This window comes from Paroedura picta, chromosome 9 (genome assembly GCF_049243985.1).
Source record: "Paroedura picta isolate Pp20150507F chromosome 9, Ppicta_v3.0, whole genome shotgun sequence".
In the NCBI taxonomy this organism is placed as follows: Eukaryota; Metazoa; Chordata; class Lepidosauria; order Squamata; family Gekkonidae; genus Paroedura; species Paroedura picta.
In genome coordinates, this window is record NC_135377.1 from 74,455,159 (window position 1) to 74,468,674 (window position 13,516).

General features: G+C 49.4%; 1 protein-coding gene across 7 annotated transcripts in view; it reads right to left on the reverse strand.

Annotated features, from left to right (window-relative positions):
- The window catches only part of TRIO (trio Rho guanine nucleotide exchange factor), a 309,088-nt gene that overhangs the window by 108,237 nt on the left and 187,335 nt on the right, over positions 1–13,516 (reverse strand). For all 7 annotated transcript variants that reach the window (XM_077353339.1, XM_077353341.1, XM_077353340.1 and 4 more), the window contains exons 31-33: positions 8,195–8,296; positions 5,494–5,636; positions 2,973–3,072 (exon numbers count right to left, since the gene is read on the reverse strand). In XM_077353339.1, coding sequence (XP_077209454.1) covers positions 2,973–3,072; positions 5,494–5,636; positions 8,195–8,296 — 345 coding nt within the window. The remainder of the gene's footprint in view (positions 1–2,972; positions 3,073–5,493; positions 5,637–8,194; positions 8,297–13,516) is intronic.

Below are 13,516 nucleotides of genomic sequence, written 5' to 3' on the forward strand. Positions count from 1 at the left end.
TCATTGCTAGGAAAAGAACAATGGAGACAGCTTAAAACCTCCAAGGCTGGTACAGGAGATGTACTGGCAAAGGCCCTCTTCGATTCTCCCAGAGTTGGGACTCACCTTTTAAGCCCAAGACGCCGGAGGGCCCACTGAGAGGCAGTCTTGGGACAGAAGGAGGAGTCCAAGGCGCTGAAGGGACCTTCCCTCGTGCTGGATGGCCTCCTCCATTAGCTGCTCTGCTGCCTCCTCCAGCGTGTGCCTCAGTGGGCAGGCCTCCAGGGACCGGTGAGCCCCATGTTGTGGGGCCACTGCTTGGTCCTTCTGCAGACTTGTAGCTTGATCATTAGGATTCGACTAATCTCCCCTCCATTTTATTTTGCTTTTGAGACTGCAAACCTTCCAAGTATTTTATGTATTGTTCCTTGTTATGATGTAAACCGCCCTGAGCCTCTGGGGAGGGCGGTATAGAAGCATGACAAATAAATAAATAATAAAATAAATAAGTCAGAGTAGGCTGTGGCCTGACTACCAACTGCAGCCTCTTGTCTTGTCAGTAAAACTGGATAATAATTCTTGGCATATTTCCAATACTGCCTTCTGGGCCAACTCCAACCTAGATGGCAGGCAGACATACCCTACTGAAGGTTAAGTCTGGTGCACATTTCACATTCATTCCTCCTCCCCTCTTCTGGAGAGAATTTCTGCCATCTGCTTTGATCGAGAGCCATGAGGCTGCCAACATTATGCAAGGCTGATGCTAAGCAGGTTCCCACTGACCGCTCTGAACCCTGCTTTTAATGCTGCCTGCGTCTAAGGCAGCAGTGGGGCGTGTCTGTGGGCGTGGCCAGCTCGTGGTCCCCTCCGCTTGATTTAGGCTGTGCTGGCCCCCAAGCAGGGCAGTGATGTCAGGGGAATGGCCGTGCTACAGCCAGCTCTGGTGCTGAAGAGGGTGGGGTCTAGCAGGGGTGAAGCCTCCCTTTCGGCATGACTGCATTAGCTTAGGGTTTTAGGAGAGGGAAAGAAAACAACTCAGTAAAATCTGAACAGTCACCTCAAAAAAACAGTCCAAGCAACTTGTCTAAAAGGGGAGTCAGAACTCAACAGCAGCTACCCCCATCTTGGCCACCCCCTTTACTGTCAGACACACGCCTGAATTTAAAAGGTGGTGAACGGCACATTTTTAATTAACATCCATAAATCGGCATCTGACAGGCCAGCAATCTCTGGCACCTCAGGACTCCAAAGAACCAGGCTGCAGTCCAGCTTCATGATAAATGGGCCTTGTGCATACACTAGTGAGTGCATCAGGCACATGCAACACCCACTGGTGTGTGCAGAAGCCCCTCTGTGCCACTTCCCTGCTCTGGCACATTGGCAGTCAGACCACAATCCACCTGGGGGTGATCAAGGCAAAGCTCAACATGCAGCCTGAGCTAACTTGCTGAGGAAATCACGGGCCAGACGGGCCTGGCCATCCTTCTGCCTTCCGCCTGAACAGGAGCAGCTGCCTCCACCTGCAGGCTTGCCATCGCCAGGGAGTCCCGGGGTTCTGACCACATCCCTCCTTCTCCAGAGGATTGCTCCCCACACCAAGAAAACTCAACACTGTCCAGTCAGAATGCCCCAGTGGGTATTGCAGAGGGAGCAAGGGGGCGGCCAGGGGCTGTGAGCTGCCTGGAAGGATCCCAGGACGGAATGGCGGCCGGCTTACCCTGAACAAAAGGGGTTGAACAACTTGACACAACATGGCAACCTGGTAACCACCACAAAGGCAAAGACTCAAGCATGGCAAACCCCACGGGGGGGGGGGGACCCTCCTGGGAAAAGGCAGGGGGCACAGAAAATGTTGATGGAAAGAAAAGTCTTGGGCATGCCCCTAAGATAAACGAAAACACTTTCAGAACCCAAAACTGCTCCAGCCCTGAGGCGGCCTGCTCTCTTCATTTCCCCCCAAAGGCCAGGTGCTTCTGTCTTAAAGGGCCAGCGGCCTATCATTCGCCAAACAGACGGCTGACCTCAGCTATGAACTGGAAGCAGAACACAAAGTCTGAAGTTCATGCAGGTGTGTGACTTTAATAGAATGAGCTTTATTTTAATCATCACGAGGGCCTGTCAAGCATCCCCGTCTCTTTGCAAGGATCAGTTTGGATCCAGATTCCCACAAACAGAGGACACTTACGGAGCACCTCTTCCCTACTTTCCCCCAGAAACTCCTGAGAACCGTTCCCACCAGGGAGATGTGGCTGCTGGAGACCCAGGGATCCTTCAAAGCAATCAGCAGCAGCAAGAAGGGAGAATGAGACAATACCCCCCTGTGCTCTCGCCAGCAGCCACGGAGAGGCAGCAGCCCAGGGGGTGGCCAGAAGCAGAGACTGACGGGAGCCTGCTTGGGAATCGGATGCAAGTGTTGAGATCCTGTATCCCTGTTTTATGATCTGGCCGTGTAATGCTGTTTGGATCTGTTTACATGGAATGGAGTTTTGACTTGTTATATGTTTTTAAGCTGTGCCAATCTTGTGTTCCCTCTGCCCAGTTTTTAACTTGTTTCTCAATTGAGTAATGTTTTCTTTATAGCTCCTTCCATGGCAGGTGTTTTATCTTCATTACCTTGCTAGCCTGCTTTTGCCGGCTGATCCAGCACCTGAAAGTTAGTGCATGATTTTAATGGGGAAACTGGGCTTGGGAAAGTGGGGGCATGTGACACTGGTGAGCACTGGTGAACTGGGAGAGCAACGGCAAGCAATGCATAAAAGTATGCTTGAAGCTATGGATGCCAGTTGCAGCGGGGGAAACCCTTGCTTCTGTCTGCAAATAAAATACCGCTCAGTTCACTTAAATCCACACTTCTAGACTCTTGTGTGATACATTTTAACCGCCCAGTAGGAATACAGGCATGCATCCCATGTACACTGCGGTTATGGCAAAGTTACAGTGGCAGCTTGGTAACACCGTTACACACATCAAAAAAAACCCACAACTTAATTTACCTTATCACTGTCTAGGGTATTCTGGGAGGTCCGTGATGCAATCGAAATTGTATCTGGCTGACTGCTGCCATCTCCTTGACTATCCAGGTCTTCTCCATCTCTGCAAACACATGGAGTCATGAGCTAGAAAACTCTATGAAAAACACTTTGCTCCTTCTATGAAGACCAAACACTCAAGCAGAATGAAATTAGGCTTCCCTTTAATCACAGAACCATAGAGTGGGAAAGGGCCATGCAGGCCATCTAGTCCAGAGGTCTCCAACCCCCGGTCCGCGGCCCGGTACCGGGCCGTTAAGGCCATGGTACCGGGCCGCCAGCGGCCGCGCCTGCCTTCCCCTCCCCCCGCAGCGAGAGGGGGGGAAGAGGCAGGCGCGGCCGCTGGCACGCCAGCGACGCAAACGCGCACATGCGGAGCCACCGCACATGCGTGTTTGCGCCCCCTGCTGGCGAAAACGCACATGCACGTTAGCACCACCTAGTGGCGAAAACCCGCATGTGCGGCAACTGCGCGTGCGCATTTACGTGCAGCTGCTGTGGCCGGGCCGCCGGCTCTCTCCCACCCTCAGAGGCGGTTCCTGACTACAAGAAGGTTGGGGACCGCTGATCTAGTCCACCCCCTGCTCAAGGCAGGATCAGCCTCAAGCATCCAGAAGAAGGATCTGTCCAGCCGCTGCTTGAAGACAGCCAGTGAGGGGCAGCTCCCCACCTCCTTAGGCAGCCCATTCCTCTGCTGAACTAGACTCCTAGAATCCTAGAGTGGGAAAGGGCCATGCAGGCCATCTAGTCCAACCCCCTGCTCAGTGCAGGATCAGCCTCCAGCATCCAGGAGAAGGATCTGTCCAGCCGCTGCTTGAAGATGGCCAGTGAGGGGGAGCTCCCCACCTACTTAGGCAGCCCCTTCCACTGCTGAACTAGACTCCTAGAATCCTAGAGTGGGAAGGGGCCATGGAGGCCATCTAGTCCACCCCCTGCTCAAGGCAGGATCAGCCTCAAGCATCCAGGAGAAGGATCTGTCCAGCCGCTGCTTGAAGACGGCCAGTGAGGGGGAGCTCCCCACCTCCTTAGGCAGCCCCTTCCATGGCTGAACTAGACTCCTAGAATCCCAGAGTGGAAAGGGGCCATGGAGGCCATCTAGTCCACCCCCTGCTTAAGGCAGGATCAGCCTTAAGCATCCAGGAGAAGGATCTGTCCAGCTGCTGCTTGAAGATGGCCAGCGAGGGGGAGCTCCCCACCTCCTTAGGCAGCCCCTTCCATAGCTGAACTAGACTCATAGAATCCCAGAGTGGGAAGGGGCCATGCAGGCCATCTAGTCCCACCCCTAGTTCCACCCCCTGCTCAGGGAAGGATCAGGCACAAGCATACCCATTTCCAATGAAAACTATATTTTAAAACACTGCTTTGAGGAACATGTAGTCACACAGAAAGGCATATACAATTTCATAAAAGAAATGTATATATTAGGCAGAGGATAATGAAATGCAGTTTTCAAATTACCAATTTTATAAAAAATCATCATCATCATTGGTAGTCCTTCCACACACACTAAACAGCACACATTCAATCCACATTCCATGCACTTTGCAACTGGATTTCCCTGTGTGAAATGACACAACCCACCTGCAAAGAGCTGCTGAAGTGGATGAAACGGCCTCATTTAGCCTGTGGGGAAGTGTCATGAGTTCGTTCCCCTTTTGTGCTGCTGCCCTTTTTGTAGGTTGTTTTGAGGGACCATCTTTTTCTCATCACAGACATCTTCCCCTGATTTATCTTATTTAATGTTAATAGATGCTGTAATCCCTCCCCCCCCCAACACACACAGACACAAACCCGCACATTTTAATCAGACATTGAGCTACTTTGACCATTTAATGCTTGCCGGAGGGCACTGGACAGGTCTAGTTCTTGGCCAACCATTTTCAATTTGTATCAATCAATCAAATTTTATTACCCCATTTGCCAGCCATAAGAATACTTTAAAACAGGAAGCTTAAACATTTTCAATGTATCTTCTATATTTTTCTGCCTATTCCAAGGGACGTGCATGAAATTCCCCACTTAGGGCTACATAAACAATCTCTTGAGGTCAAGTGAATCATTCAAATTGCACTGGCCCAACGGATATTTCAAACCAGCACATATTGAAATGCCAACAGCAGAGAATCAGAAGAGACTTAGAAATTAAGCCCTCAGGAAACATAACATTTGCTGTAGGGGTACAAGTGAATAGGGGCATTGTATTACGGGCCAGAAAATTTAGAAATGAAATCTGACGTTTGCCATATTCTGCATGCCAGGTATACCACCTTTAGAGAAAGAAATACAGGGAGAGGTACTGTGAGTGTTTGGAGAGCTTTCCATTTCGTATTGGGCCCCAGATTAGCAGTCCATACCAACCAACCTACCATCCATTCCCCTTGGTCCCCTTGGTTCCCAAGCAGAGTTCTGCCCCCCCCCCCGGATGTTAAGACTCATATCCTGACTCCCCCAACCATTCTTTAAGGTGCCCAGGGATGCCACTAACCTCCTTCCCTTCTGCTTTGTGGTCTGTGCAGTTTTGGGGATGTGAATCGGCTCCTTCAAAGCTCCTTTGAGATGAATGGTTCTCTCCTGTATCACCTCTCTAATGTGCTTGATCCAGTCCTGCTTGTTCTCAATACTGGAAGCCTTCAAAATAAATCAAGTAAGTTGCTGTGAGACAAGGAGACAGAATTTTAAAAAGGAGAGGACTTGGTTCTGTGGGTCTCATTGTGTCAACGGCTGGAACTTGCAGATCCTCCTTTGCTGTAGTGCTCCACAAGTGTTGCCAGCTGCACTGGCTGCTGAGTGCATTTTCCTCCTTCAGGGGTCTCCTTTCCCCCCCTTCAATCACACAAAACCCAGAGAGGTGGGTGAGGCTGTGGGAGACAGGCTGCCCCGAGGTGAGCAGGCCTTTCCACTCAGCTCTCCTGCACCCTGGTCTGGCATGCCGCTGTCTTCTCCATGGGGTTGCACAAGATCCTCCACATACAAGTGGCATGCCATCAATACGTAGCCCCAGTTTTGGATATGTTTCTGCAGCCCTCTGAAATGATGCTTGTGCAACACTCCTCTTCACATGGACTGCTGACTGCACAAATCTGTCATAGGAAGCAACATGAACCAGCCCACAGCAGAAGTCAGTAAATACTGCCACAAGCCAGCAATTGAGAGAACACAAAGAAGCATTTGGAGTAGAAAAAACAGGATTTGTGGCAGGGGAGGAGCTTTTGTGAGTTGCAGCTCACTTTTGACTCAGGCTTCTGGCCCAAGTGGGGAGGCAAGCCCTTTGGGGCCGCCATCTTTTCTCCATGGGAGGGAACGGGGGTGGTGCTAGGGAGAAGCACCTCCAGGGTTGGGCCATAAATTGGGGGGTCCTGCAAGGAGAAATACTCTCCCCAATGTTACTGAAAATCTACATGCACCCCTTGCTCCACTGAACTGGAGTTTTAGGTTGGGTTGTAACCAAGAAGCGGATGACACCCAACAAAGGGCAGATGGTGACAATTCCAGCACTCAAAGGAGCCCAACTGACATTTGTGGCCTCTGTTAAGAGTCTGGGTGTGATCCTGGGCTCTTCCTTGTTGATGGAGGCCCAGAACACAAATGTCACTCACCTGGCATTATTCCATCTATGCCAGGTACACAACTAGCGCCCTACCTCATGGCATCCAACCTAGTCATGGTGACCCATGCAATTGCAGACTCCTGCAACTCACTCTACATAGGGCTTGCCTTGAGACTGATCCGAGGGTTCCAGCTGGTCCTAAATGCAGCTGTGCAAGACCTTACAGGGACCCAGTGGAGGGTGCACATGACACTGATGCTTGCCCAACTGCATTAGCTCCAGATTGGAGAACAGATTAGATTCAAGGTTGTTGACCTTTAAAGCCCTAAGTGATCTGGGACTGGGGCATCTTCAGCCTGTAAGACAGAACCAGGCCTATAGTCGAGGCTGGGAACATAATACCCAACATCCAACCGGCTGGCCTCCCTGAGGAAACACCTGCTGGAATGGAGTAAAGATCCATCTATCCAAGGAACAAACCCATCCCCAGAAGTTAAACTTCATTGGCAGATGTATGGTGATAATTTTAAATTGTTTTTCATTTAACTTTCTTGAAGGTTATCTATGAACTTAGATTGAAATGTTGATTTTATGAACTTAGGCAGATTGTGAGTGGGTGGGCAGAAAGGGATGTGCCAGGGTTTGTATCTTATTTATTTATTTATTTTTACATTGCCACTCTTCCATTGGTCTCACGGTGGTTTACACAAGATAAAAACAGTAAAAATACAACAAAACCCCATAAAGCTCCCCTTACAGCAGTGGTCATCAACACCTGGTCTGCGGCCCGATGGCAGGCCGCGAAAGCCTCGCCACTGGGCTACGGCGGGGGAGAGGGAGGCGCCTCCCCACCGCAGTGCGGCGCTCGCTGGGCCTTCGCCCAAGGCCCAGTGAGCACCGCGCTGCGTGGAGGGAGGCACGGCTGCCAGCATGCCGGCAGGCGCAAACGCACTTGCACAGAGTTCTGCACAGTCGCGTTTGCATCCGATGGTGGGCGCAAACGCGCATGTGCGCTTCGTACATGCACGTTTGCGCAGAACTGTCACGCATGCACGTTTGTGCCCCCAGCGGGTGAAAACGTGCACGCGGAAAAGCTCCACGCATGGATCTCTGTCAGCAGCTTGTGGCAGCTCTCTCTGTGCCTCCCTTGCAGCAGGAGTGATAGGAGGGAATGAGGGCTCATGTTCGGTCTGGCAGGGCTCTGTGTCTCTCTCTGTCTCTGGCATGTTTGAGAGGAGCGTGGCTAGCGTCCAGGGAGGGAGGCCAGGAGCTGTAGGGGCAGGGCCAATCATTGGCCCTATTCCAACTTGGACAGCCGGACACGTTCCACCCCCCAGGCTGTTTCACAAATATACAGAGGAACCATGGATAAGGATGAGCAGTGACTAATGAAAGCTCTCAACTGCCACAAATTGTGCTAGTGTTTCAGGTTTTCCTGGACCCTGGCTCTTTTCTTCTGCTGTGGACAGACTGACACGGTGATCCACCATCTTGATCCACCAGCCTTTGAACTTAGTAGATGGGACCTGTTTATGCACCAGGCTTTCCTGCTGTGAGTTACAGCAAGGCACCATCTGTTCCGTTCAAGAATAAATACTCAAAATATATATACAGAAGAACAGAAGTAAATCAGAATTACCTTCAGCACTATTTTGTTGTCTGAAGTAGGGGTTCTTCCAACCCACAGTGCAAATTTGCAAGGGTCTCCTTCCACATGCTCCGTGACACCCAACTCTGAGGTCTGAAAAAAGCAGAAAAAACACTGAGTACAAACAAGATATTTTGGCTTGATTAAAAAAATGTGCCTCCCCTTCTGGTCAGAGAAGTCCACAATGAGACCGCAACACATTTATTTTCTCTGATGATAAAAAGCGCAAGTTCCTCTCTCGCTTCCTCCGGGGCTTCCCAACAGACAAGCAGGGTGTGGGGGGGGGGGGGTGGAAGTGCCTACTTTGGGGGGGCAACTTTCAGTCATTTCCCCCCTCCGTTTGACTGATAATCACAATGCTAAGCAAATGCTAATCTCTACTCTGCAATGGTTTCAAATAAAAAGTCACAAACTATCCCTTGGCTTCACCGTACGTTTGGTTACTGCCCGTAAAGAGACCATCAAAGACAAGAATGGGAAAGACTTGACTGACCAAGCCAGCATCAAGGATCGATGGCGACAATATGCAGAAGAATTATATGCAAACTCCAAGGGGCCTCAGTCACCAGCCAAAAACACCCGACACGAACTGGAACCGCCTATACTGGAAGAAGAAGTGATCTGGGCTCTGAAAGAGCTCCCAAATAATAAGGCTCCAGGCACAGATAACATCCCAGTGGAACTACTCAGGTCTGTTCCACCAGCAGCAATCTCAGCATTATGCCCAAAAGTCTGGGGAACTGGCACATGGCCCATAGACTGGAAAAGGTCCATTTTTATCCCGTTACTAAAGGAAGGTGATGCTCGCATCTGCTCAAACTATCGAACTACAGCCCTGATCTCCCACGCAAGTAAAATCTTATTGAAGATCATCCGGAACTGTCTCAAATCAGCCATTGATGCTCAGCTACCGGATGTCCAGGCTGGTTTTCGACATGGTGGCAGCACACGAGTCCACATTGCAGATTTGCGCTGGATTCTTGAAAAACCACACGGATATCAAAAGGCCATCTCTTTATGCTTTCTTGATTATTCTAAAGCCTCTGACTGTGTTGATCACAAGAAGCCTTACATGAATTGGGAGTGTCGTCCCACTTAACGTGCCTCGACAGTTCATTGTACACCAACCAGGAGGCCACAGTATGAACAAGATATGGAGATCCTGATTGGTTCAAGGACAGCCAGGGAGTGAGACAACCTTTATGCAGAGGTAATTATGCAGAAGCTTAATCTGGAAGAATCTGTGCTCGGAGTCAAAATAGGAAGTCGTAACATCAACAATCTCCGCTATGCAGACGATACAACACTCCTTGCTGAATTGGAGCGTGATCTGAAGACCCTGATAAAGGGACTAAAAGAAGAAAGTGAAAAGATGGGACTGTTCCTAAATATCAAAAAGACCAAGATCATGACCACTACTGGCAGTAGCACCAAAGCCACGATTGACAACGGGAACATTGAATGCATTGATGATTTCATCTTTCTTGGCTCCATGATCACTCAAAGTGGTGGATGCAGCCGTGAAATCAAACGGCGAATAACGCAATGAACCGAATATGGAAGAGTTGGGATATCAGCCTCAATACAAAGTGCCGGCTAGTCAAGGCCGCTGTCTTCCCCATAACAACCCATGGATGCGAAAACTGGGCCCTGAAGAAGGAAGACGGGAGGAGAATAGAGGCTTTCGAATTAGGGTGCTGGAGACAAAGGCTGCGAATCCCATGGACAGCCAAAGTTACCAGCCAGACAGTTTCAGAGAGGAGCAACCCAACTGTGTCACTAGAAGGGAAGATATTACAGCTAAGCTCACTTACTTTGGACACATCATGCCATCAAACTCGCTAGAAAAACCATTAATATTCAGCATGGTCAGCAGCAAAAGGAAATATGGTTGCCAAAGGATCTGCTGGCTCGACACAATCAAAGCTGAAACAGGATGACCATGAACCAACTATAAGAAGTGGTCAGAGACAGGGGTACATGGTGAAGACTTTCCTATAGAATCGCCAAAGGGTGGACATGACTGAACGGATAACATCATCATCACCACTGGTTAAGGATGACTGCAAATTGTACGATGGAAATTCTCAAAATGGTGCCTCTTCATGTCCATGTCGGTCTGCTTGTTAAGACCCCTGGCCCCACAATTACAGCTAGGGCTTAAAAACAAATGACCAAAAACCCACACGGAAGCCAAACGCAGGGGGAATGCAGGGGGAAAAAAGGACCTTCCAGATGTAGAAAAAGCATTTTACTAGTTTGGTATGCAAAAGGCAAGGTTTTGCTTCTTCTTTGGTTTCTACACTAAAATATATGGGTGTGTTTTCCCCAAAACCCAGGTTACAGAAGTAGGCACCAGTGGGACTTTTCTTTATAGAGTCCCCGGAAAAAACACAATTCTTCCTTTGTACCCCCCCCCCCCCAAAGTTCCCTGTATTTCAAGAAAGGGTCAATGGAGTGACAAAAAACAAGAGCAAACGGCAGAAAGGCCTGAGTTGAGCTGACCTCATGAACTCAGGCTTTGAAGAGGCTGACTACACAGAAGTCAGAAAGCTGGGAAAGCTCAAATAGGTCCAGTGCGAGTCTCAATATCTTACGAATAAACACAAGCGCATGTGGCGGCAGCTATTTTAAGATGGGCTTAACTGTAGCCATTCGTTTCAGAATTTAGACTCTGCTTTATCCGATGGCGACAGTGGCCTCTCTGGCCGAGGAGGGGTGAGGCGCCGGCCTTCCGCAGGGCCCATGAGGACAGTAACATTCTGCCCCATCTTTACGCCTCGTTTCTTCCTTCCCTTCGGCACTCATCCTGGTTCAGATGTCAAACAGGATATTGGAGAATAAATGAAGGAAACATCTTAAATCTGCACAGGACAGGGGGTGGATAGCAGCAATGCCAGACAGGAAGCAGAAAGCGGGAATAATACTGACAGCCAAAGGGGCTACATCTGGATGTTTTTCCTTCATGCTGCTATTTATGTCACTTGCAGATCTGCTCTCCCTTTACATGGTTCAGTAGGATTCATTCAAGACGTTCCTCATTGCTGAAAGCCCTTGGTCAAATCCTGATTTAGGACAAAGGCTGTCACCATCAGTTGCATCCATCATGAGCGACGACACAAATGGGTGCGACTTTAGGATGCTCTGGGCTGATCCTGCATTGAGCAGGGGGTTGGACTAGATGGCCTGTATGGCCCCTTCTCACTCTAGGATTCTCTGAGTCTAGTTCAGCAGAGGAAGGGGCTGCCTAAGGAGGTGGGGAGCTCCCCCTCACTGCCGGTCTTCAAGCAGTGGCTGGACAGATCCTTCTCCTGGATGCCTGAGGCTGATCCTGCCTTGAGCAGGGGGTGGACTAGATGGCCTGTATGGCCCCTTCCCACTCTAGGATTCTAAGAGTCTAGTTCAGCAGTGGGATGGGCTGCCTAAGGAGGTGGGGAGCTCCCCCTCAATGGCCGTCTTCAAGCAGCAGCTGGACAGATCCTTCTCCTGGATGCTTGAGGCTGATCCTGCACTGAGCAGGGGGTTGGACTAGATGGCCTGGATGGCCCCTTCCCACTCTAGGATTCTAGGATTCTGTGATTCTATGACTGGCAGTCTGTGCCCTGGAGAGGCTCCTCTGTCTACCGTGGTCTGTTTCTCCGTCACTGCTGGAGGAACAATAGCCAGGGCAGGTTTGCATCAGATCAAAATGGTGGCGTCGCTGCACTCTAGTAGCAACATCCTGGTTTCAACCTACCATCAAATAACTTCTTATTCACAAGATGGTAAAATGTGGTCTCGATCCTATTACTGTCAGGTGCGTTGAGCACTGGTTGACTGATCGTACCCAAAGGGTGCTTGTAAAGGGTTCATCATCTTGTTAGAGAAGAGTGACAAGCGGAGTGCCCCAGGGATCTGTCCTGGGCTCTGTGTTGTTCAACATATTTGTAAATGATTTGGATGGAGAAATAGAGGGATTTGCAGATGACACTAAACTTGGCGGGGGGGGGGGAGGGTAGCAAACACACCAGATGATCTTGACAGACTAGAAAATGAATAAATGGGCTAAAATGAATAAAATGAAAATTTAAACTGCTGCATTTATATAGGAAAAATCAAGTGCATCACTATAGGATGGGGGAGACTTGTCTTGGCAGCAGTACCTGTGAAAAGGATCTGGGGGTCTTACTAGACCAGACACTGAACATGAGTCAGCAGTGGGACTCAGTGGCTAAAAAGGCAAATGGGATTTTGGACTGCGTTAAAAGAAGTAACAAGTAACAGGTTTGCTGGATCTTGGATTTTAGTAAAGCTTTTGATAAGGTTCCCCATGATGTTCTGATGGATAAGTTGAAGGACTGCAATCTGGATTTTCAGATAGTTAGGTGGATAGGGAATTGGTTAGAGAACCGCACTCAAAGAGTTGTTGTCAATGGTGTTTCATCAGACTGGAGAGAGGTGAGTAGCGGGGTACCTCAGGGCTCGGTGCTCGGCCCGGTACTTTTTAACATATTTATTAATGATCTAGATGAGGGGGTGGAGGGACTACTCATCAAGTTTGCAGATGACACCAAATTGGGAGGACTGGCAAATACTCCGGAAGATAGAGACAGAGTTCAACGAGATCTGAGCACAATGGAAAAATGGGCAAATGAGAACAAGATGCAATTTAATAAAGATAAGTGTAAAGTTCTGCATCTGGGTCAGAAAAATGAAAAGCATGCCTACTGGATGGGGGATACGCTTCTAGGTAACACTGTGTGTGAACAAGACCTTGGAGTACTTGTGGATTGTAAACTAAACATGAGCAGGCAGTGTGATGCAGCGGTAAAAAAGGCAAATGCCATTTTGGAATGTATCAACAGGGGCATCATGTCAAAATCACAGGATGTCATAGTCCCTTTGTATACGGCACTGGTCAGACCACACTTGGAGTACTGTGTGCAGTTCTGGAGGCCTCACTTCAAGAAGGACGTCGATAAAATTGAAAGGGTACAGAGGAGAGCGACGAAGATGATCTGGGGCCAAGGGACCAAGCCCTATGAAGATAGGTTGAGGGACTTGGGAATGTTCAGCCTGGAGAAAAGGAGGTTGAGAGGGGACATGATAGCCCTCTAAGTATTTGAAAGGTTGTCACTTGGAGGAGGGCAGGATGCTGTTTCTGTTGGCTGCAGAGGAGAGGACACGCAGTAATGGGTTTAAACTACAAGTACAACGATATGATCAGGAAAAATTCACAGTCAGAGCAGTTCAGCAGTGGAAGGGGCTGCCCAAGGAGGTGGTGAGCTCCCCCTCACTGGCAGTTTTCAAGCAATGGTTGGATACACACGTTTC